The 25,228-nt window shown below is 37.3% G+C and overlaps 1 protein-coding gene across 7 annotated transcripts in view; it reads right to left on the bottom strand.

Moving 5' to 3' along the window:
- PKNOX1 (PBX/knotted 1 homeobox 1) overlaps window positions 1-25,228 on the bottom strand; it is a 44,834-nt gene that overhangs the window by 4,192 nt on the left and 15,414 nt on the right. For 5 of the 7 annotated variants that reach the window (XM_041124803.1, XM_030020090.2, XM_030020091.2 and 2 more), the window contains 9 exons: window positions 24,160-24,261; window positions 21,313-21,440; window positions 19,986-20,157; window positions 8,335-8,505; window positions 6,753-6,852; window positions 5,718-5,815; window positions 3,199-3,327; window positions 2,033-2,109; window positions 220-392 (listed from right to left, as the gene is read on the bottom strand). In XM_041124803.1, the coding sequence (XP_040980737.1) occupies window positions 220-392; window positions 2,033-2,109; window positions 3,199-3,327; window positions 5,718-5,815; window positions 6,753-6,852; window positions 8,335-8,505; window positions 19,986-20,157; window positions 21,313-21,440; window positions 24,160-24,210 (1,099 nt within the window). In that variant the 5' untranslated portion in view covers window positions 24,211-24,261. Of the gene's footprint in view, window positions 1-219; window positions 393-2,032; window positions 2,110-3,198; window positions 3,328-5,717; window positions 5,816-6,752; window positions 6,853-8,334; window positions 8,506-11,896; window positions 12,433-19,985; window positions 20,158-21,312; window positions 21,441-24,159; window positions 24,262-25,228 lie in introns of those variants that run through there. The other 2 variants (XM_030020094.2, XM_030020095.2) reach the window with 2 other exon arrangements.

The raw sequence follows: 25,228 nt of genomic DNA, 5'->3' as shown, positions 1-25,228 counted from the left end.
CAATAGTCTGTCAAGATAAATTCCAACAAAATACCCCCCCAAAACACAGAAAATTTTTAAAGAGAGAAAATTGACACATTTCTGTTACGTTTTTCCAGATTAAAAACACATTTATACTGTAATATCAAGAAGTTTCCCTCCCCACAAAGGTATCAAACCCTTCATTTCCATTACAGAGGAATCAACTTTATTATCTGTGGTTTAGCCAGTTCTCCTTACCATCCGACATCGTGAGCTCGTTAGATTGCTGCTGAGCAACTCCTGAGGCAATGGAGTCAGGCCAGAACCTTTGAACCGGTCGGTTCTGAGCTGTTTTCTTCTTTGTTTTTGGAGTTTCAGAACAACTGGAATCCAGCATTGGCTGAAGAATTCGCCTTCTAGCATTGATAAACCTAAACACGATCAAAAGGCAAGAAGTACTTATGACCAGTCGGCTATAAATTCTCTCTCTCTCAGATATACAAAGTACGCAGTGGGGAAAAAAAAAAAAAAAAATTAGGAATATACAATCTTATCTCTAGCAGCTTGGCTTGACATTCTTTTTAACATGTAAAACTGCTCCTAGAACACTGGCATCCTTTGATTTTGGCAAACTAGCTAAGAAAGTACTTCTATCATTTTGCTGCTAGCAGCATTCCCCCCCCCCCCCCCTCAGAGGGGGAAGTTCTCCAGACAGCATGACAGATGTACATATTTCAAGATCTTATTAAAAACTAAGCACCAGAAAACTTGCTGACAGCACAGCTCAGAAAGCTGAGACTCCTCTCATTACGGTTCACCTAATATCTAGCCTCTGCCTAACCTAGTTAGTTTTGTCTGGTTTCATTTACTTCCTTAAGCTCCTGCATTACTTATTTTATAGGCTCCCTGGCTTTCCAAGGTCTGGTTCCTTTTCCAGGAGACAATAACAAACACATTTTTCAGATCTTTCCCAATTCCTTTTCATTCCCTGATTTTCACTTGTTTACTTTAGCATGCTAATCGCTGCCCTTCCCCTTTCTGCTAGTGAACAAGAAAATACTTAAACCACATCTCACTTAGCTACCAGCAGTTAACTGAGTCAATTTCAGTGTAGCTAACTGTGGCAAGGAGCTGTGACTGAGGATAGCATCCCTTGCTAAGTCTGACAAAACACATCCAGGACCCATCTTTACCTGCAATGGAAGGAAGTAGGGTGCAGCTGGCAGGTCGACATGGTGTAATGCAATGCTTTGCAGAGACATTAGTCGGATCCCAGTACCATAGAGCTCCGTTACTACCGTGTCACACAGGCATAGTTACACTGTTCCACTTTTGGAATCAGTGTACTGCCACTATCTTGAGTATTTCCCCACTGGACCCCTCTGCAGCCACGCAGCCAGCGTCATCTTTGAAATCTGAGGAAGATCCCTGTTGGGACTTAGCTGCAACAATTTTAGGAACCAATACCACAAGCAGAATAGGATGCATGTCAGCACCTTCATTTCTCTTCTGCAGGGGCAGGCGTATTATCTTAAACCTCTAGTGAAGATAAGACATGCTAAAACATGTTGAGCCATGAACTAGAGTAGTTGAGGTACTGACACACTCCATTCAGACATCATTGCTCAGGGGACAGCATCCTTTGATACAAGAGCGGAATGAGTATCTGTTGACGGTAACTTCTTAAACATTTGCAACCATGATTACCAGAGAACACTTTCCAGAGCTTCAGGTCACTAAATGCCTTTAAACTTCTATTTCTTTACTTGCAGAAGAGACATGAGAGTACTTCCATCTCTTTCAGCAATAGAACACAGTGTAATTCCTTAATGTTGCAAAGTTTTCTGCAGTCCTTATATTATTTAAATGGCACAAGTATTATTATACCTTACTATAAAAATAATATGCTTATGTATGAGTGCATTATAATTATATTTTTATATGTATTTTGTAACACATGTAGAACAGTAAGTTCAACTCCAGGTATCCAAGTTACATTCTCAACTATTTCTCTATGTTGTAAGCACGTGGAAAACACCAACAGACATTAAGTAAGAGTTTTTGCTCTTACCAATTGTTAACCTGGAGTAGTGTCAGATTTGTTTGTGCTGCAATCTGTTTCTTCTCATCCTCTGTTGGATATGGATGCTGAACAAGACACAAAGGCAAACAAAAAAGGCATAAGCTTGTTTCATCTTCTCATCAAAAATAAGGACTCCTTTATTACAACTGATTAAAGGTGCTAGATTAAGACCATCTGACTCGTTAAAACACAAACTTTAGAAACCTCACAAACTTTTATAGATAAAAATCATTTAACAAAGAGTGCTTTACTACACAAAACTATTTTATCCTTGAAAATGTATATGATACCATTAAACTGCTGATGTCTAATTCAGAAGAAAAAGCTTCTCATGGCTGACAGGCTTTATTAAACAGTGTGATCCCTGGGCAACACAGCATGTGATAAGATCTGATTAGTTATGCTGTCTAAAGGCAGTGTCATATGAGAATACTGACACGCATTTTCTACTTAAATAAAGCTACTCCAAACTAAACAGATGAAGAGAGTGCATGTACCATGAGAGACATACACGCAGTTTCCCTGTATCATTTGTCTGTTGTAAAATACTTATAAAACACACACACAAAAAAAAAAAAAAAAAAAAAAAAAAAAAAAAAAAAAAAAAAATCAATCAACTAAACATTGTGATACTACTTGAGACCCATTTATCCTTTCAGGATAAGTATTTATGCAAAAGAAAGACATTCTATTGAAAGCACAAGTAGACAGTAAAACACTTGGTACATATTAGAAGGATCGTTGGAAAGGAGATAGAGCCAGAAAACTTAAAATTTTTCTCTGAAAAAAAAACAAAACAAAAAAACCCCAACACTAAAACCTACAGAACACAGATGGAACTATTTTTCCTTGTGCCATGAACCAGGGTGTAGAGAGCATTAAGTTCTCAACACAGTGAAATGAAGAAAGATCCCTTTTCACAATGTTTATTGAGATCATGAGGTACAAATGTAACACACTTATTAAAATAGTAATAAAAAAAATCATCCGACATTAGACAGTGGAGCTACTCCAAATGACTTCAGGGAAAACTGAACTGAGATTACACAAATGACAACAGAATAAATTCACCTACTTTATGAAGCAAAATCATAAGAGACCACATAAAAGAGTTACGTAAAAACCTGTGACTCCTGATCATGTTCAGTCCTTACCCCTATGTGCTGAAAAAGCCAAGATCTCATCACATTTGTAGCGTGCTTGGGAAGAACTCCTCTCTTATTTTTCGATGAGCCATCATCTTGATGCAAGATGCCTAGATCTTGGTTTAATTGCAACTGAAGCTGCACATACAATTTTAGAAGAAATAAGGCAGTTAACATAGTAACAGCAGTATTCTGTATCAATGTATGAGTAACTCATTTATAGAAGGAATGAAAAGGCTTGAGGCATGCTGATTATAAAAAGCTACTTAATTTGCTAGGGAAGACTTACAATAGCAGCTCTCCTACAATAGCATTCCAAAATGTCTTTATCCAGGGAAAATGCTGTATCAGATTTCTATAGTTTCCACATTTCATGTAACTTCTGTTTTAAGAATTACAGCTGTTATTAGGCTATGTGACCTTGTGACAATAGCCAAATGTTGATTTTCTATAATTTAGAATAAAATCCACCTATGCAGTATATGTCAGATTAATCCTCTGTACTAATCTACACTATCTTAGGGATCTGATTGCCTTTTCACCCTATTTAGTGATTCGCACATGTGAAGAGCAACTGAAAAACACAATGCTGAATATAATCGCTGTGTGCAAACATTAACAACTATGGAAGCTGTAAAATAGTACTGATTTAAGACTTAAATGAATGACTCAGTAAAATTAGTTATTAAGCTAGAGGTGCAAACAAAGATGCTAAAGGTCCTGCTAAACAAATGCATCCAAAATCTCAAAGAGCAAGAAGATATATATGGTAGAACCCTTAACTGACTTTACAACACGCTTACTATTTTCCTAGAGGTTCATATTTCTTTCTCACTTTTTCTTTCTTTTTCACTTCCTATGGATACACCAAATCATTTGCACATTGGTCATCTGAACATTAGGGAATACATTCTTAAATGCTTACGCAGAGATAAGAAGAAACAGCACATAAATTGCATATGAGATTATATTTCAGACAATTATAACTTAAATCATTCTAAATCAGTTTTTTCCAACAGCACAGAGCAATTTCTTCAACCCAGTCATTATGTCTACGTCCTGTATGAAACAAGTTTTAAACAAGGTTTAAGCTATCAAATTACAACAAATATATATTACAACAAATATATATATTTGAAGCACACTTTTATTTCCAAGATAATGTCTTATTCTAAATAATCTGCTTGTATATGGAGGCTTTATAATGAACTTTCAATAACTCTCCCCCAGTATTTTTCCCCTACCCCCACAGCATTCTGAAACACTGAAAAATAATTTGAAAAAGAATTTCCTATGGGTGGCAAGGAACACAGGTCCGAACCTATGTATAGTACGAGAGTCCTACTAACATCAAGAGTAGCCACAGATATATATAGAAGGTCAAGTCCTCTTTTTGTTTATAGGCTATAGGGACTATTTTCCACTCAGTATTTAATTTTTTTCATCAGAGGTATAAAAAGCATTTTTCTTCAAAACCACTTCAGTCTAGAAGAGTAATTTTACACATTTATTTCTGAAAGGTATCTGAGGACAGAACTGCATGCATCCTAGGGAAGAATATGGGCAAGTACATATATGCTACTGCCAATAAAAAGAACATAAGAATACTCTAAGCATACTTTTTCAGTTGGAAGGTCAGAAGAAGGAAGAAGAGCAGACTGAGTCAGTGATTCCCAACAGATTTTATGCTGTGGAGATGGCAGCTCCTCATTCACATTTTTAACTGACTCATGATTCCTGGAAGATTTGATTTACCACTTCCTGCTACAGGAGAAAGCTAGCAAGGTTTTCCCTAACTGAAGATGGTCTAGTTTTCATGTTTCCTTTTCCTTACTTGTTTCTTTGAGCTCTCCAGATCCAACTCTTAAGAGCCTCCCCCAAAGAGAGTGCTGGCCCTTATCTTTTAGGGTATGATATAATGAGCCCAATGTGAGATCTCCCATAGTCTCAACTGAGTATTTTGAAGGTTTTATGGCAAAATGCTTCTCAACATACATAAATTCTGAAATACATACAGTTTCACAGTACTAGTGGTTGCCATCATGACAAAAAGTCACATTTCTGACAACAGCAGTGTGGCACCATAATGCAGTATAGCAAATCTATCCAGCCATAAACCTAGTTCAACAATCAGAAAAGTTTTAGTCATTGAAAAAGCGTCTACTTAATTCAGCAGGTTTTTTGGTTTGGTGGGGTTTTGTTTGTTTGTTGGGTTTGGGGGTGGGGTTTTTTGTTTTGTTTTGTTTTGAAATCTGTGTACCTGTTCTTTTCTGCCATCAGTAAAAAAGATATTTAACAGGTAGGAACTATGATGACCTGTCATGGCAAGGGAGATCTGTCTGGGACCTTATCGCATGTTATACAACTTGTAACTCCTATAGAAGTGCTTGCATTAATTTTACATTAGTCACTCTGTGTGTGTACACAGAGCTTATTCTGACAGTGTGTCAAATTTAAAACGAAACTCGTAAAACCAGTGAGATTTATTTGAACTCAGAATACTATTCTGTGAAGCCCATGAAACAAACCTGAGAGTTCTGAATCCGAATAGTCCCAGGTGACAGTGCTTGTGTCACCACTTGACCTTGTGGAGTGACCACTGTGACTGGCTGATACACTGTCCCCCCTTGAAACAAAACAGCAACAAAGATTATAGGTAAGTAAAAGGCCTTCAAATATTACTCTCTTTAAACACACAAACACATCAGCACTGCAGACAATACAACGGTTTTGATAATACATCAACTATTCTTCCTTGTGTTTTAGGCATTCTAAATCTATTTTCAAAGGAAAATGCCGTGACTTTCAGGCTATAAAATAGTTCAGCATTTTAACTGAGCTAACTCTTCAGCCAACAAGGGTCACACCACCAAAACCACACCTATGTGTGTCGACTGGTTAGGGCAGTCAGCTGGGTGACACCTAGATATCCAGATCAACCAAGGTGACAGACTCTTGGTGAATGCATAGTGGGTCCTGGGCACCAGAGCCACAAAGCACATATTGTGCCTCAGGGTAACCTCTCTGCAAGTATATGCTGTAGGAGCCGACTACATTGCTTTGTTGCATTTGTAGTCAAGGGTTTTTTCTGTTTGTTTGTTTTAAAACCTTGCTTAGAAGCAAGATAAAACACTTCAGTTCAAGCATCATCCTATACTACTATACGATAGTAAAACAGCTTGGACATCAGGTGTGGTTCCAAACTCCATAGAGCGTGAGACAGGTAGCAAGTGCAATATTTTAGGTAATGCATTTTTTTGTCAAACAGAATTGTTTTGTAAAACACCCCAGTCTCTGAAATGTCTTCTAACAAAAGTAGCGTTGCACAGAAAGATCTCTTAATATTATATATATGTAACCTCCACTCACATATGTATACTTGGTACACATATAAATTAAAGGAACATTCAGAAGCCAGTAAGGTGCTTGACTGTATTGTAACAGCTTTTCAGGTATTAGAGTTAAAACACATTTTAAAAAATATTTGTGTATTTTTTGTAACAACTATAAAAAGAAACCAAAATGAAGACCAAGGTGCCAGTTTTTTCTTCACTGTGTCATACCTGCTACTGTTGCCATAGTTACATTTCCCTGCTGCAATGCTGATGCTGGCACCATAATCCCTTGGGGACTGAGTGTGCCTGCGATGGCACTTGGAATTTGCTAGAAAAATAAAACAATTAGTTGTTTGCATTTATTTTTTTTAAGTTTAGTTGGTTTTTTTTTTTTGAAGCAGATAAAGCATGCTTGTGTAATTTTGGCTCTAAAAACACATTTGGAGTCTAAATACAGGATTAACTTCAAAGAGAAAGAGACTTCATTAGAGGTTCATCATTACCTACATTAACTTTATCATTATCACCAACCATTACCTTTGAAAACCCTCATGAAAGCAACTGTTAGAAAAGATGTAAAACTATCATGAGAAATTTTAGGAAAGAAATTATTCTAGGTGTATAAATACTAAGAGAAACAGTTTCAAAGGCACAAGGGAAAAGGACAGATGAAATGGACCCTTGATGCTCCTATTACAAGCATCAAAGCTTTTAAATTTTAGTTGTTACCTTAATTCCTTCAATTTCAAAATAATGTATCATGTATTCAAGATGCCAAGTATGTTTTATTCTGCTCAGGACAGTTCTCACTCAACCCTGACCATGCAAACTCTTACACATTCCTTAATATGTATGAATAATCTCTGTTGTAACTAAATGCAAAATTCAGTCCCTCCTGTCTCGACAGAAGACTGTAACAGATATACAAAAACCATCTCTTAAAAGTTGTTTTTGTCTGATTTTAGACTCTCCTTTCCACACTTCCAGACACGAAAACCTAAGTAAGGAGTTCAGACAGTGAAGTTTAAAAGTCATTGAGGCTTTTCATAATACACAGCATCAAACACATTAGTAAGTCAGAAAAGGACCATCCCCTAAGACTAGGTATCTAGTAGGTACTCAGATGGCAGGGCTCACTTTCCAGCATCTAACAGCAGAAGCATCAACCATAACGTACTAACTGTTGTCAATGTACTACAAAAAATGCAATTGGTTATTGCATTTAGGTAGTGTCAACAATGTATAAACTGAGATTCACATTTATAGAAATGGCTACTGTTCATAACTACATGGTTATCCCAGGTCACATGCAATGACATACATCTCAAATATTGCAACTATAATCCATCAGATATTGTCTATTTGTTCCACAATACAGATTGATACTTTCTATACACAGTCATCTCAATATTTTAATGAAGCAGACTAGACTAAGGAGACCTTCTTAACATGGAATTTTTTTTCTTCTCCTTTGTTTATTCTGTTTCCTAGCCTCCTTCCAACAAAATTTTAAATCCAGACTATTCTGAATATCTCTATTTGCTGAACTGAAGGAAATCATAAAAGGAAGACAAACAAAAAAGAAGTGACTCTATGTTCCGGACATTTCAAAAAATTTGTCTATCAGGCAGTGGTGCACAGGTGTGCACAAAAGAAAATAAATACAACAAATAGCTCTTTCTACTCTTAACCGATTTTGAGAAAGTGAAAGAAACTGCAGAAACCCTTCAGACTAACAGCAATAGAAGTGTAGTTATAACTTCCTAAGGAAATCTAAGCAAAAATACACTTACCTGTATCTGAAACATACCTGAGATTGCACAGGTGAATAAGGACTTCCAGGCTCTCCACTTAATAGAGTTTCACTGTTCATTTTTGTCTTCAGGCAGGCAATGTAACGGCTACAGAAATCCTTACAGAGTTCATTAACCTTTTCTAGCTCAAGCAGATGGATACGTAGAACTTGGATTGCTTTTACCATCTAGGGAGCAAATTGGAAAAAAACTTAGAAACAAAGTAACTGTTAATTTTAAAAATATTTAATGTGAGATTTAAGCAAACACTACTTTCCAGTAACAACAACCATCCAATTAAAGCAGAGTTACTAATTGCTAAGTGCTGACTAGAGTTCCCTAGCTCTGACCATTATGGTCCTGAAATGTGAAAGGAACATGTTTACATACAAAACCTGTATCCTTCCACTGCATAAGTAAACTACCATACAGGGGAAACAAAACACAATAACAATACAATCTTTGTCTCTGTCACATGCGACACATTAGGAAGACAGAGCATATTTAAGGTGTACATGGAGCACAGAATGAGCCTGCATGTCCATATGATCTTTATCCCCATCATACAACTCTGGGTCATACACCACATAAGACCACAAGTGAAGGAAGGCAATCCCATCTACACATATTATTTGGGAAGTGTGGCTGGAACAGGCTTAGTAAGCAATAGTCGTCTTGAACTACATATCAGAAATACCAAGTTCAGTTCCACATTACACCCTGACCGAAGAAAACCGAAAGCGTACAGATGAATTTGAGATAAACTGAGGAAAACCCTCAGCATGAATTTGTCACACAGATTGCTAGGGAGGGTGAAAGGTACAGGAAATGGCCTGCCATCTCACCTATAACAAAAATACAATAGCTTTTATTTTTCTGTAAAATTAGAATAAAGAGGTCACAAAGTTTGTCACATTGTTCAACGAGGAAGCTTAAAGTAATCAAACAGTTCTTCAGTCCTAGAGCTTCCAAGTTCCTCTGCAATTGTATGTCAAAGATTAAGAACTCTGGGGTAAAATCATGTAAGAACTTTCAGGTGAAGAGATGGTTTCTGAAATATAAACCATTAAACACAAAGCACTAAACCCAATAACAAATCCATGTTTAAACAAAAATTGAAGTACAGGAGACATGTACGTGATAAGAATACTTATGCTTACTGCGAGAAAAAGACTCGTAAGCTTGGATAGCTAATGGTATTACATACTGCATAAAAATAGCTTAGGTTATTGTAAGGGTCATGGCACAAAATCAAAAGCTAAAACCAAATCCAGATGGTCTAAATTTTCACGAAGCAGTAGGAAATCCAGGACATTCAAATATGTACATAACACATTGGCAAAGTAATTACTTTATTTTTTATGTAGCGTGCCATCCCCAACATTAACTTGCTATGCTATATCTCCAAGAAAAATATCCTTCAGTTTTATGAAACTGAATAGGTTATGATTTTGAAACATAGTGCAGAGCTTGATTTTAGCATTATTTAGAAAAATTTGTCCTATATCAAGGGTCGTTTACCTGGCCAGAGCACTGAACCCAATGACCAGAAATGATAGCTTACTAAATAATCCACTTATTACTTCTAACTAAAGAAGCCAACTGGGAGCTGAAGTTGCCTTTGTTCAAAGCACCTGAAGGAGATCAAGGCAGGCAAACTTCTCCGTGTCCTCCCCTCTCCACCACGATGACTTTAGCTTTCACTGTGACAGATCTTTTCCCTGTTTTTTCAGTAAAAGATATTCCAGTTGTATGACACTCACCCAGTGTAGAAAATTGTATGTTACAATAAACAATAGAAAAAAAACCTGAAGTGATAACAAAAAAGGAAATCTTATTCCTTCTCAGGGCTAAAAAGACAAAAAACCAAACCCACACCATATATCTTTAAAAGCACAGCTGCAGAAAAACCTGAGCTGTAGACTTGAGGCAGTTGATCCAAATTAAAATATGGTAACTCTTATAACCTATGACACCACAAGCCTTTGAAATAATAAGTGTAATGCCCCAGCGCTGAGGTATATAAAACAGCAATCTTCTAAAACAGCCCTCAGCAGTGGTTGCTGTTTAAACTGTGTTTAAGTACCTTTAAACACAACCAAGTTAAACTATGCAAGTTTAACTAGATTTTAACACAAAACAAAGGTCATCTGTGTTTAATGATATTCTGCTCCTTTCAGAATTATTAATGATTGTTTTCCAATACTGCAATAGCCAGGGTTTCAGAGACAAAAAAGCTTAAATTACAAAATTCTTCATGTGTGGCAGACCAACACAGAGCACATATATTAGCGAATGCGTTGAACATTTGGCTAAAACTGATGTAACAAAAATACGCCTTTGGGCACATAACATGTGACCATATCAGTGATTAGTTTTGTTCAGTCAGGAGGTTTCTTTTTTCTTAAACCATTACCCATATTTATATTATTTATTTATCAGCATTTGTTTGGAGGAAAAATAAAAGTCCTTTCTTCAGCTTAGATGTAGTTTCAAATTGATGGTTGATACTTGAAGTGAAAATTGAATTAAAGTCAAAATTAACCATAAACCAAGAATTAGTAACATTACCCAGGTTTCTGCAGAGCCACACACAGTCACACTACTCTTACAGGAAGCTGCACTACTGTGGTTAGGAAAGCAAACAAAACTTTGTAAATATGCCATGCCTGTCACCAGGACTTATTTGCTCATTTACAACTACACTAATTGTGGCCATATGGCTCCTGGTCTCTTGCAGCATGGGTGGACCAAACTTAAAATCTGTTGGCAGAAGTTCACTTTTTCCTTGAAACTAAAAAATAAAAAAAATTAAAAAAAAAAAAAAAAAGGAAAAAAGAAAATCAAGAACTCCTGATAAAATCACCCATGTTGAGCAAAGGTAATACAAATAAACGTTTCCAGACAGATCACAGCAGCAGTAATATTTCATTCCTATGTTCTTAAAAGGCACACCTTAAAAAAATCTGTAACAACCATGCTTTTGTTATTTAGTGCTACTGAGTAGAACATGCCACAGAAGAACGAATTTTTATAACCCACTTGATTCAGCCTTTTCAGCTGTAGAAATAAACTGGAGCATCATTTCAGAGAAATGCACAGTCAGAAGTAACCATGAGATATACGTATATTGTTGAAACTGTTGTAAATAAAGATAATGGTAAACATTAAGCAGAGAAAGACTACTGAAAAACTTCCAGTTCTTGCTAAAACTGCTATCCAGAGCATATTCACATATAAACATATCATATATTAAATTTGGAGACATCTTTAGCCCTAAAAAAGCTTTAGATGGTGCCTGCATCCTGTCTTTTCAGTGCCTCAAGCATGCGGTGCAAAGGGCACAGAACACACTATGCACTACCTTAGTCATAACCGCCAGCTCACTTTTGTTTATCTAAAACATATACCCACAATTTTTTATGGATTTCAAGGCATATAACACTAGCATATAGCAAATACATATGTGGACAACATATATGAAAGAATCTCCATATACTGACAAGTAATCTTCTCACTCAAATGACTCTTCTCATTTGCAAAAAGCAATTAAAATATGTACATTCACAGCTCACCTACCTTCCTGAGCAAATCTCTCTGGGGTGATTTAGGTCTTCAGGGAAGAAGACAAACTCTGGGAGAAGGGGTATTTTGTTTTCATTTGCTTTGATTTGATAGCCTCCCTCCCCTATTTTGAGTTCCCAGCCACGAGACATAGCTAGGAAAGGTATGACTAGAGGTTTCTGAAACAGTTCTGCAGATAACAATAGTAAGAACACTTTTCAGAAATGCAAAAGCATGGCTTGTTCACTCAAGAATATTCAGATGACATCAGCCAGCTTTACCACCACTACAACTTTCCCTAACACAACTAAAAATTCAATAGGATAGCCTTTGAGAAGAGGGTACTGAACCAAAAACCCTTACCCCAAATGAAACAAAAAACTCAGGGGTCTTCAAAAAAGGCAGTGTCCTGTTCAAATACAAAAGTGAGAATATATTTAACACCCCATGTTTTGTATTGTTTCTAGACTTGATAAAGCCGTAAGTAACCTGCTCTGACTTCACAGCTGACCCTACTTTGTGCAGGAGGTTGGACTACAGACCTCTCGAGCTTGTAATCCAACCTGAATCATCCTATGGTCCTATGAATGTGGGAAAATTAAAAAAGCCACCCATACATGGGAAGAGTTTACTCTGAACAGAAGCTATACAGGAGGTAGGAACCACCCTGAGGCAACATGACGTTTCTGCAGTGGCTGGGTAACAGTAAGCAAGAAAGAAGTGTTAAGTACTGAATGTCTTAAGACATAATGTAATCTGTGAAAGCTCTAAAAATTATCTGCAAACACTCATGCTGAACAACTTATAGGGACAGGTTCCTCCATGCCTTAGAAGTCCTAAGCACAAAAGGATACTAATGGAGAACAAAAAGAAGTTGGTTCACTGGTTTGTTCCAAGATCTGTTTTATCTGTGAAAAGGAGACAGAGATGTCAAAGGGTAAGGGGCAAAGGTTAAGAAGCTAAGGGTAAGAAGCTCGAACAGATGATACTCCATGTTATGGGGATATAGCTGAGCACACTTCCAGAAAGAAGCATGTGCACTTGGGAACCTCTGGCTAGCAATACAGACCACCAAGATTTGGTTTTTAACAGCAAACAGCTCTTCTGGTACTGATGCTTGATATAAGGACTAGAGGTGGATGCAAAGTAACAAGTCAAAAAGATAAGGAGGAAGTTAAAGCTCTGGGAGAGAAAGCATACTTCCAGTCTAGTAAGTAAAACAGGAGCACAACCTTCAGCTTCTACTTCCTTCCCACAGGGACTAGGATTTGAAAAGCGGAGGTCTGCAGCACTTCTTGCAGCTAATCAGCACTTATATCAAGTTCAGAGAAAAATCAATGGAGACACAGACAGCATGAGTGACCAAGAATCAGGAAGGAGAACAAAACTGTTGAAAACCAAAAGATCCCTGTAGAACACATTCCAAGGTAGAGGATAATTCTGACTCCATGCTGTGCCATGCATATCTGTAAGAGCTAAGTATTTACCGTAAAAAATCATAAACTTGTACCTTTCTTTTACCTCCCTGAATAGCCTAACCTGTGTGGCCAGAGTCGGGGAAGTTGGAAGGGAAAAGTTTCAAAGTTCTGTTTGCGGCAAATAGTTCTTGAAAAGCAAGTATGTAACTCCCACAGAAAAGCCACTTTCTTTGTATATTTATTAGGGATGGACTGGAACTCCTTCTGACTGGAAGATGAATCTGCATTAAAAGTAAAGACATACCTAGAATGTCAAGACTTCCTAGATCTCAGGACGAGCTGATAAAATCTGTCCAGGAGCTAGCACTGAAGCTTCTCAGTTTTCTTTCAACAGCTCTCAGAATTAAACTTTGCATTTTCCTGTGATATGCTCTTCCTTGGAAGGAAAAGAGGCATCTTATACACCTCTCAGACAAAGGAAGAGACAACAACTGAAACTTCATGCTTCAGGGAAGCCATAACAGTTTTGTGGGTTTTTTAGAGCTGCAAGTTTTGAACACAAACCATTGCTGACTCTATTACGTGAATACACATATAGAAAAAGAACAGGAACATAGCAATAAATCAAATTAAAAAAAAACATGCTTAATCCAGGTCATTTCACAGAGTACCTTAAGAATTCATTTAAGGAAAAAAAGCCTTCCACAAGAAAGTGCAATTTTTTCCATCTCTTTCCAAATTCTTACAATCTCTTCTGAGAAATTCTTGCTCTTCTAAATATGCTGAAGCCCAATACCAAAGTTCTGACCCAATCCAGAAGCCATCAATATTTATAGAAATGTTCTCATCCATTTCACTGCAAATGCCCTATTTTGACAATGTGTCTGACATTCAGTCTTGGGAAAGACACTGCAAAAGTAAAAGGCCTAGTAACACTATTTCTGTGTTGACCATAACACTTTGCCATGCTGCTTCAAGTTCACCAACTGATGCTGTTGGAGTGGTTAACTAGAAAGAATGGAATCCCTCCATCTAGATAATAAAAAAGGTTTGAAACTTGGTTTACAAGCCAGGCTTAGCAATATATGCATATCCTTAAAAAAATTAAGTTTCAGATGGATGCTACCTGTTATTTCCCAGTGCTGAAATCCTTTATACTAGTAATGCAGGAAACCACTGATTAATTTAGAATGGGAACCATCATACCAAAGTAACAAGGTAATCTAGACTGTCGCTTACTAAGAGCTACTCAAGTTAGAACAACCATACACTGCTCTTAATGAGCTTCCTTTCTGGTCAAACTGATCTAATGCCTGTGCTGTCCGATTAACATTCTGTGGTCCTCTGGATGAAAACCAAACTTTTCCTTTGGAATATTCAAGGCATTTCAAGTGAGCACGCAATGTGAAACATTGCCAAGATTGTAAGAGGCCCTACAATCAGTATCTGTGACCCTTCACAATTTCTGTTAGCTAGTCGATTAGCCTATAGGCAGTAAGGAGCCTGCAATGATATTCTGTTGTGATGGAGCTTAAACTAATGGCTCCAAAACAAAAGCTGTGTGCTGTAGTTGAATTCTACGTGCCACTTCCAAAAGAAGGAAAAAAACTGAAACAGCTGAATTGGTGGCCAATTTCCTTACTGTAGGCAGGCCTGTGACTCTTTTCAGATAGGACTTGAATTTGGCTCTTTATACTATACTATAACGTTCAATCCATCTCAGTTTAGCTCTGACTCCAAGTTGAATGATTGCTACTGAGCAAGCATTTACACTGTATTTGTTTGACTCTGCTGGGGTCAGATAAGAGCACAGGTGGAAAGTAAGTAGTTGTCTGGCCTACCTGCTCCACCGTTCTGCCTTGTTCTAATTAGCAGTCTTCACTAGCTTCTCCTTTCAAGTGAATGGTTGATTTAACATTGGAGTTAAAAAGAAAGGGACGGCAAGAACAGAAGACATAACAAAGGTGCACAATATCACAATCCCTCTCTACTAAAAAGAGATATTTCATCTATATAAAAATGTATATATTTATGCAACCAAGGCAGAAAAAACTGCCCAGCTACAGCCTTCTCTGTGCAAGCACCAATAGTTCAAGCTGAAGAAGAGACTGAAAACCATACTAGCTATTTCACAACTGACAGAAACTCTTTTACTTTTCTGCTCACTGCCCCTGACAAAATGAACAGCCTGTCAGAATGTCAGCTGTTCAGAGTCCCCAGCCTTCAGGACAGGCAGAGGACAAGTTGCACTCAGATTTCATTTGGTGTCTACTAATAGAAAGTCATAGCTAACAATACAACTACAGAACAGGAGTTCAATGTCGAAGATTTTTGATTTTGCAACATGGTTCCTGTTTAAGATAGTACTGACCTCAGCAGCCACGGAATACAAGACATAAACAAATACTTCCTCATCCATCTCAAGCAAAAGCAAGCTACATTTGTGCAGCCCATCAACAAAGGTGAATACCACATAAACCAAGAAACTTTGTCACCACTAAAATCACAAACAGGTCAATCAGCAGGAAGGACTATTGAACAAAGCAGACCCATCTACAACCAAAGTAAGCTAGGTCTGAGAGTATGTTTGTGTACAACCAAAAGCACGTGAAGCAGCCCAAGGCACACAGGATCTTTGGGAAACGGATCTTTCAAGGCTCACAGAAACCACAGAATAGTTGAGGTTGGAAGGGCCCCCTAGAGATTGTTTAATCCAACCCCCCTGCTCAAAGCACGGTCAACTAGGGCAGCTTGCCTAGGTCCTGTTGAGTTTTGACTATCTCCAAGGATGGAGACTCTACAACCTCCCTGGGCAACCTGCTCCAGCATTCAATCACCTTACAGTAAAAATTTTTTTTCTTATGTTTTAATGGAATTTCCTGTGTTTCAATTTATGTCCATTTCCTCCTGCCCTTTCAGTAGGCACCACTGAGAAGAGTCAGAGAGCCTGACTTCTTTATTTCCCCATTAGGTATTTAGACATATTGGTAATATCCCCCCAAACTTTCACCGCTGCAGGCTAAACAGTCCCAGCTCTCTGAGCCTCTCTTCATACAAGAGATGCCCTAGTCCCCTAATCATCTTTGTGGTCCTTTGCTGGACTCACTCCAGTATGTCTAATAGTGGGGAGCCCAGAACTGTACCCAGCCCTCCAGATGCGTCTCTCCAGTGCCAAGCAGAGGGAAAGGATCATGTCCCTTGACCTGCTGACAATGCTTTTCCTAACACAGCCCAAGTATGTTGAATTTCTTTGTCACAAGGATGCGTTGCTGTCTCATATTTAGCTTGGTGTCCACCAGGACTGTCAGGTCCTTTCCCGCAAAGCTGCTTTCCAGCCGGTTGGTCCCCAGAATGTACCGGTGCACGGGGTTATTCCTCCCTAGCTACAGGACTTGGCATTTCCTTTTGTAGAACTCCATGAGATTCCTGTTTGCCTATTTCTCCAGAAGTCACAATGTACCTCTGAAAGCTGGTACAGCCATCTGGTCATCAGCCACTCCTCCCAGTTTTGCAACATCTGCAAACTCACCGAGGGTACACTCTGTCCCATCATCCAGGTCATTAAAGAAGATGTTAAACAGTATTCCAGTACCAATCCCTGGAGTATACCACCAATGACTACCCTTCAAATGGACTTCATGCTGCTGAACGCAATACTTTAAGCCCAGCAGTTCACCCAGTTTTCAGTCCATCTCACTGTTCATCTGTCTAATCCGTATTTTATCAGTTTGTCTATGAGAACGTTATAGGAGACTGTCAAAAGCCTTACTAAAGTCAAGATAAACCACATCCATTGCTCTTTCCTCATCCACTGAGCCAGAACTACTACATTCCAACTATTAAATTTCAATTGGGATTAGAGAGATAAGGGAAAACTATATTTGTACTGAATTCAGAGTTACAAATGAAGAAAATAACCTGAGACTTAGCAAGTCAACAGACCTGTTTCATGCAGAACAGAACTAACTCTCATTTTTTAGCAAAGTATTGTAGGCAAGTATATTCAAAAAAGTCTTTGATGCAAGAGCCATGGGGAATTTTACTGGTGTCTTCAAATTCACAGCTGATGTGCAAGAAGCACTCTGGAGGTGTCACTGATAGCAGTAACAAAACCCCAAACACATAAGAGAGTGAAAGAGATAAAGAAAGAAGCAATTCCAAAATTATAAGCATTCGTGCTAGTCAACTTTCGAGATGCCTGGGTCAAACCACAAGATCCTGAAACTGATATGTTATTTGGGGAATTCTGTGTGCAATTCATTCTTTAACAGGCAAAGGTCCCACAAGATTTTGTACATGTGCAAATTAGCATCTGTGATGAACTGCAGTTTTTAACCTGGATTTAGTCTTCCTCAGAAACTAATGGCTCAAAGTATTTATCTCCTTCTCCCTTAATAATGCACCTCCCCCTCCAGCCCCTAATTTGCCTGAGTGCTTTGCTGTTCAAGAAAGATCTAAAATTATGGTACTAGTGGCCCTTAATCTCCAGGGGTTTCTGCACCCCAATGGAACAGCCATACTCTTCACAGACAGACCATCCCATTATAACCATTCCGAAGTACTTACTTCTGCTTACAAACATAAGACAATCATTATATTGTGCTACAGGTATTTCATAAGTGTAATATTACACCACTCACATTTCAAATAAAAAAAAAAAAAAAACCAAACTAAAAAGCACAGCACCCCAAGCCACTGCTGCTCCCATTAGGGCAGTAACTAAAATAAGAGAATTATCATTTATGTCCCCTTGCCTTTATTTTTCTTCTTTCATAGTCTATTTTTAATTCCTACAATGACACAGTCATTCAGCTACAGGGTTTATTCATGGAACTGTTTTAGTAGGTATGTCAATGCTTCTTTCTACTTAGAAAACTAAGTCACTGTCTGTATGAATAAATATTTTTCAGATGAGCTGCATCAAAATTTGCCCACAAAGGTCTAACAATTAAGATATTGAGATTTTGGGAGTTCCATTCTGTTATAGTTGTAACTTTGGTAAAAATGGCCAATGCATGTTCTTCAGTTCTTCATTTATAAGCTGACAACCTTTACACTAATACTGAGAGTATCATTATGTATCATATTGTGCGTCCTCCTTTAGCTGCTTTCCCATCATTCTGAAGGGCACTGTTTGGGGTCACTTTCTAACACAAAAACCTTATTTGAGCCTCAAAATGTTTCCAAACTGAAAATAAAAGCTTCTGTAAGACAAACAGCTCCACAGCCAAAGCTGCGTGATAACTTTTTGAAAGCACTCTTGCAGGTGGATTAGTGCAGAGTGAATTGTGTTAACTGGATCCATCCTTGTAGAAGATTTAATCTAAGGTGACTTTATATTTAGACTAAGATCACTGACACAATGTATTAAGATATTTCAATCCTGGGCACTGTAACGTACAGTTAAAAGGATATAACAAGTAGCTGAGAAGGTAACTTTTTATGTCTCTCTAGCTAAAGCTGTAAAAGCTTGTCTCGCTCTAGAACATACTGTCTTCTGCCTTCTTTACTCTCACGCTGGTCTAATTATAGAGACTGTGGTAGCTTTATTTTCTATGACACTATTTAAATACTATCTTCCCAGAACTTAAGTACACTCATGATTGGTCATAAAGTGCATGGAAAGAAATCAAGTTATGCCAAATTACTATTTAGACTCCTTGCAAAAGCAGCCAAAATTGACCCCTTTTTTTGCTGTATGTGCCCCTCCTAACATGCTGGTCACTGCAACACTCCGGCCAATTTTAAACAGCATCTCAGATTTATTCCTTGTTTAAGTCTTGGTTTTGTTTAAGGTACGTTGCCTTAGCCTGCCCACATAAATCTCTCTAGATATCAGCTTTAAAACATCACCATTTCTGTTGTTTACAACCTCCCATCAATTTAATTTTGTTTGTGAACGTCCATATTTTAAGTAGCCTTTTCTCCTGTGAGTTACAATCAAGGATGAACACTTGTTTTACTACACAGCCCCCTTAGAGGAACAGGTTTTCAAAACTGAAACAAACACTTGACCTCTATAATTCTAACACTCTTGAATATGATAAAATCTAGTTGCAACACGATTCTAAAGAGACGAAGGCAGGTAGACAGTTTAGAAACTAGCATGCCAAGAGAGGTGTTCTCTAGAGATGTGGTTCAAGAGGGAGACTAAGGGACTGAGGAAATCACAGCTTCATCACAGGAAAGATTTTCAGAAAGCCTAAAGGAGACAATGACATGTAAGAAAAAATACATATACGTTAAAGAGTTTCTAAGCTCATTTTGTAACAGGTCTTCTCCCACATTAACTACATGAACCCTGACTAAAAAAAACACAGTTGGAAAAAATTTACATTGATTACATATTTTTGAAAAATATATGTTATACACTCGACACACTGAAGTTGATCTGCAGAGTCAACCTGGCTATAGCAAGCATATGTTTCTGTTCATCTCCAATACACTGATCTCAGCCAGTTTAGAATGGGAAACAACTGTGAAGAGCCTAATATAAGTTTACATGTAAGAGGGGGAAAAAAGGGGTGAGAAGAAATTTTTTAAAAAAGTTTCTCAGCGTTAACATAATGAAGAATCTCTTGTAGGAAGAAAAATGTAAGGAGAAACTGTAAACACCAGCTGAGATCAGAAATTAAGAGGCAAATGTGATGATTGTTTCAGAAATAAAAGAAACAGCTTATACTTACCAAATTATCAGTTTCTGGATCTTCACAGAAAAAGGGTTTTCCTTCTTTCTCCTGCTTCCTTACAAAGTTTTCAATATCTACATCAAAACTAGCAGAAGTTGTACCTTCTGAGCCTTGTGTAGATTGTTCACATTTTTCAAATAATAGTGCTAACAAGGGAAATAGTGGGTGCCTAGAATGAAAGTTAAAATACATGAATAGGTATTTTCACTTATGTGTACACCACTGAAAAGTAAGACATGTAGCTCATGTAAGAAACAGAACTCATGTAAGAAACAGAAAGCCAAGTTTTGGAAGAGACTGAGCATAACACCCCTGACTAGCAAAACATGATGAAAGTTTGGGGTATTTTCATTTTGATTTACCACACACTCTAGAGGCGAGTAAAGCAGTAAAATATGTGTATTTAAATAAAGAGAACAATCACAAGCTAAAAAGCTAATTACAGCTTAATTCACCGTAATTGAGTGGCAAGAGATACATTAATACAGTGCATTAGAAATGAGGATTAGGATTTACAAATAGTATGAATGCAGATTTAAATTATGAAATAAAGTCTGATGAAATTCATTTATTCTTCAATGTGGGCCTTATTTATACATCAGAAATAACTTTACAGAACTGAGAATAGTATCCAGGCTGTACTCAGAGGCCTCCTATGAAATTATGTTCAGAGCAGAAGATGGTTTTGTTAGCACAAGTCTGTAAATGAGTGGATACATCTTTCTGCTTCAGGTTTTTGGTTTGTATTTTTTTTTTTTTACATGCAAACTGGTAATAATTATGTCTTTATAAAGCACTTAAAGTGAAAGAACACTTAACCTCATCAAAACTGAGCATACTGCTTAGCACAGCACTTAACACTGGAAAATCTCAAAATTAGTGTGTTTATACATCAACATTTAATAAAAGTTTGAGCTAATTACTGGGCAATAGATTGTTATCCCTGAAGAAAAGGGAGTAAAGATCGACCTAATTACAACAAAAATAAAATCTCACATTAAAGATAAAAACTACAGTATAAGAAATAGTGACCATAGTTCAACAGTCTGAGTAGCTTGCTAAATTTCGCTTGTGCTTTAAAGGCAGCCACCTTTAGCATATGCTTTAAAACCATGCTGAAATTTAAGAATCCCACAATAAAGGGAAGTTTTTTTTCTTGGCTGAAGACTGACAGTGAAGCTAATTTGATCTCATTCTTTCCCTGGAAACTACTGGGACAATTAGCCAAGAGATCAACTGATTTTAAGCTACTTATTATTAATTTAAAAAAAAAAAATCCTCTATTCTTTACCCTTCAAAAGACAGAACACGAGTCCATTACTACCTGTAAATGGCCTGCTTGTCTGCATCCATTGGAGTTTGAGATTCTACAGGGGCAGGACTCACCCCTTCTGCATCAGTTTCAGAGCAGTTGGGATCTTGTTCAGTTTTTAACTCTGTTACTACTTGCATCTGTAGAAAAAGAGTAAGTTATAAGTAAATCTGTATGCTTGACGTAAAATAAGTGCTGTTTTCTAAGGAAATAGCAATGCAAAGGGCTACTAAATTGCCAGAAGGTTGGTATGACTTGGCAGTTACACAAAAAGCCACAGCAGTAACAAAACCCCTCTTTTAATCCTTGACACTTTTTGATGGGTAGTATAAAGGTCACTTCAAGTTTCCACACTCAGCTTTAAAATGGGAATGACAGATATTAGTGAATTGTTAAAGCATTTTGTCTCTGAAGCAGTTATTTTTGGAATAGGCTAGCAAAAAATAAAAATTTTTTTGCTTCAAAAAATTTATGGGGATGTCTGCATAAAAAGCCTTTAGGACAAAAACAACAGAAAGCAAAGTTTCCACTCTTAAGTGTTCTTTTTTATTTCTCACTGTACATTATATCAAGATACTGAAGAAAAGAGATCCTGAAGTTTTTCTTGTCCATTAAAATGCACATTTTCTTACAAAGAACTGAAATATTCTGTGTCCCTCCAATCTTTCAATTATCAGGAGCATAACCTCCCCTGACCTTTGCCACTCAAATTTATGTATTGTAATAAATTATTTTAGGAATATCAAGCTACTGGAGAAAACAGCAGTAACTGCGTCTACAAATCCATTTAACACACAGTTACACAGTCTGCCACCACTAGAAAAACAACATAGAGCCACAGTTTCTACTGAGCACCTCCTAAATTGCACTAGAGCCTCCTCATGCCTTTGAGGTGCTTTGAAGGTGTTGAAAGTGTTTTTCCCATCACCTCCAACTAAATATCTTTCAGATTAAAAGGTCTTAAAGGAACCTGACCTCTAAAAGTCATAGTTTCCACACACAACCCAAACTCCTAGGTTTTCTCCCCTTTGAGCAGTGGGAACACCTGTACAGAGTCAAGAAATCACTGCAATCTTTTTCTAATTTAACCCTACCAAGTTTTATCTCAAGTAGAGGACAGACACTGCTCTAGATATGACCAGGCAGCCAGAATTGACACCTGCAGAAAGGAAGCATACAGAATGCAATCCTCTGCCCTCTTTTCCCATGAGATGTATGCATTGCATCAATCACAGAAACCCTCTGAGAGGAGGGCTGGCCCCCAGAAACTATGAGAACCTGACTGACAGAATTTAATCTATTTCCACACAACATAAGCAAATAGAATTTATATTATTCCCAAAAAGAAGTCTGGGAGAACCGAAAGGTTTGTGCTTTATTACCTGTCAGGGCCAAGCCACCTCCTAGCAAAATCAGAAATTGAGAAAATGCCAGCATATCCTACCCAACAGAGCAGCCTGCCTGGCAAAAAGCTTCCTCAGCAAGCACAGATGATTTTTAAACCAGAACGCTTGCAAAAAAGATGCAACTAATGGACTAATTTCTTGGCTAATGAAAAGAAGGAGGAGCAAAATAAAAGGGGATGACTCATACAAGTGATTATAAATGTTGAGCCACACATCTGCAAAGTTTGAAGGGAGAGAGCATGTTCAGTTAGGACTCTACCTCACTAGAAGGAGGAAATAGCTCACTTAAACCTGCAGGCTATTTTCTGTGGGCCATTTCCAAACTACAAAAGCAGCAGGCACCCAAATTACCTGTCTATCTTGGTCACTGAGAGCTTAAAATACAAAACAAATAGAAAGAAAATGCTCCCTCCCAATCCATTCTTTACAAAAACAAATATTACTTTCATTGATGTGTCACAGGATGGCATGTATTTACTGGGGGAATAAAGTAAAAGACGCAAGGTAGGCGAGAGGAGAGAGAGAGAAATTAGAACTTCAATAAAAGAAGCAAACAACAACAACAAATCAATAATCCCAGATTGCATTCAGATAAACATATTTCTATAAGAGATGGGAAAAGTTGCTGTTTTTCTTCTGACTGTTCACCACTGTTGCCATCTGCTGACAGAAGTACTTGTATTTACTGCTTAGGGCTGACACACAGTAACGTAAAAATGGGTCTTCAGAGTACAGGCCATGGCATGACTTGTGTCCAGTTAACAGTATTTTAATTTAGCAATTCAAATTGTTGCAATATACAGCCTGTTGTACAAAAAAGAAACATCATGACCAGACATATCTGAGTATGTTTCATTATTCTAGTTGGCTGTTAACAGAAGTAAGAAACTGGAAGCCCACTGACCAGCTTTCTAATTAGCAATTCTAATCAATAACCTCATTAAAATTAATTCCAGTATTTTACCAGTTTTCAGCCTGCAGCATAATTGCATCAACTTAAATGTAGTCAAAGTAGCATATAATTCTAGATAACTAAATTTACCCTTCACTTGCTCAAGACCAACAAGTCTATGACTACGTAAACATCATCTAGCCATTGTAACTGCAGACATGTAAGAACACTGAAGCATCATGTACAAAAAATATTACAGATGCCCATTTGACTTTCCTAAAAATAGGAACATCATAGCACACAAATCATCTAGAACAGATTCAGAAGAAAACCCCTTACCTAACCATTCTCCCATAAGTTAAGCAAAGTCATGCAAAGATTAGCTAAGCCTTTAAAAAGTATCCAAGTATTAAAGAATAGCAGCTTATCACTTTAAAAATCTTGTTTTACAAACAAGAACAGATACTTAAACAATGCCAAAGCAGGCATTAAGGAAAAAGTCACTACCTTTTTTCTCTTGCTAACTGTATATAGTTCAGAGAGAAAGAAAAACACACCTACCTGTTGTCCATCTTGATAGTTGTCTATACTTAATGTCTGTGTTGCCATCATGGTTAATAAAACATTAGTTATGTCAAATCATCATAAGTATGAACAAATATTCTTGGGGAGGGGAAAAAAAAAAAAAAGTCAGTTACAATAGTGACCACTTAGAATCCAGTTCTAAAAGGTGGGGGGGGGGGGGGGGGGGGGGAAGATTTATGCACACTTCCCCCCCGCAAATCAGCGAGTTTCAAGTTTATTGACTATGATAGTTACGTGCATTTTCTCAAGGAATAAAAAAAAAAATCATGTTGGAAAATGCAACATTTTTCATCAGCAAGAAGTTCATTGTATCATTTTATATTTTAATGCAAGATTTTTAATAAGAAGCTGAGGTTCTTTTACATTCACAAACTTCAAGTAAACATAGCATTTATTTTTGCACTACTTAACTAACATTCTAAGGTAACACATAAAATCTAGAAATGAGTAAAGGTTTGTGTTTCTGTGTTTTGAAAAGGCTAACAACACATTGAGCATTACTGTAACTGAAATAATAATAGTCTACAGCCAACGAACCAAATGTAGGAAGTGTTAAGGAATACCCTATTTATTTATGAGTATGGATCCATATTCTAAAGTAGGGCCTGAAATTACTTTTAGAAAACAAAGTCTCAAATCACTTCCGACATCAGGAATCTACCAGCCAAGTCATTTAAGGCTCAACAAAGAATAGAACAATATCTAACAACTTTTAAACAATTAGGCCTGTGTCATTATACAGTTTCAAAAGTGACCTAGGAATTCAGAAGTCACATTTTCATAGACATTTGATACTTTGGGAAATACTCATTTTATTAACAGAATTTATAACACAAGTAAATTTATGTATGTTATTCCCTCCAAGCATTAGCTGGAGTTTGGTGCCCAGATAAGGTAAACTTTTTTTTTTTTTTTTAAAAGTTAGACATCTAGTAATTAAAAAAAAAAGTTAGCATAGCACCACCACCAGATAAGAGTTTATCCATCAAATCACCAATTTACATTTCATTTTCTTGTCAGATTAGCAGCCATTACAACTGAAATC

Source organism: Aquila chrysaetos, chromosome 7 (assembly GCF_900496995.4).
Source record: "Aquila chrysaetos chrysaetos chromosome 7, bAquChr1.4, whole genome shotgun sequence".
Classification (NCBI taxonomy): domain Eukaryota; kingdom Metazoa; phylum Chordata; class Aves; order Accipitriformes; family Accipitridae; genus Aquila; species Aquila chrysaetos.
This window is presented reverse-complemented; position numbering and strand designations above follow the sequence as displayed.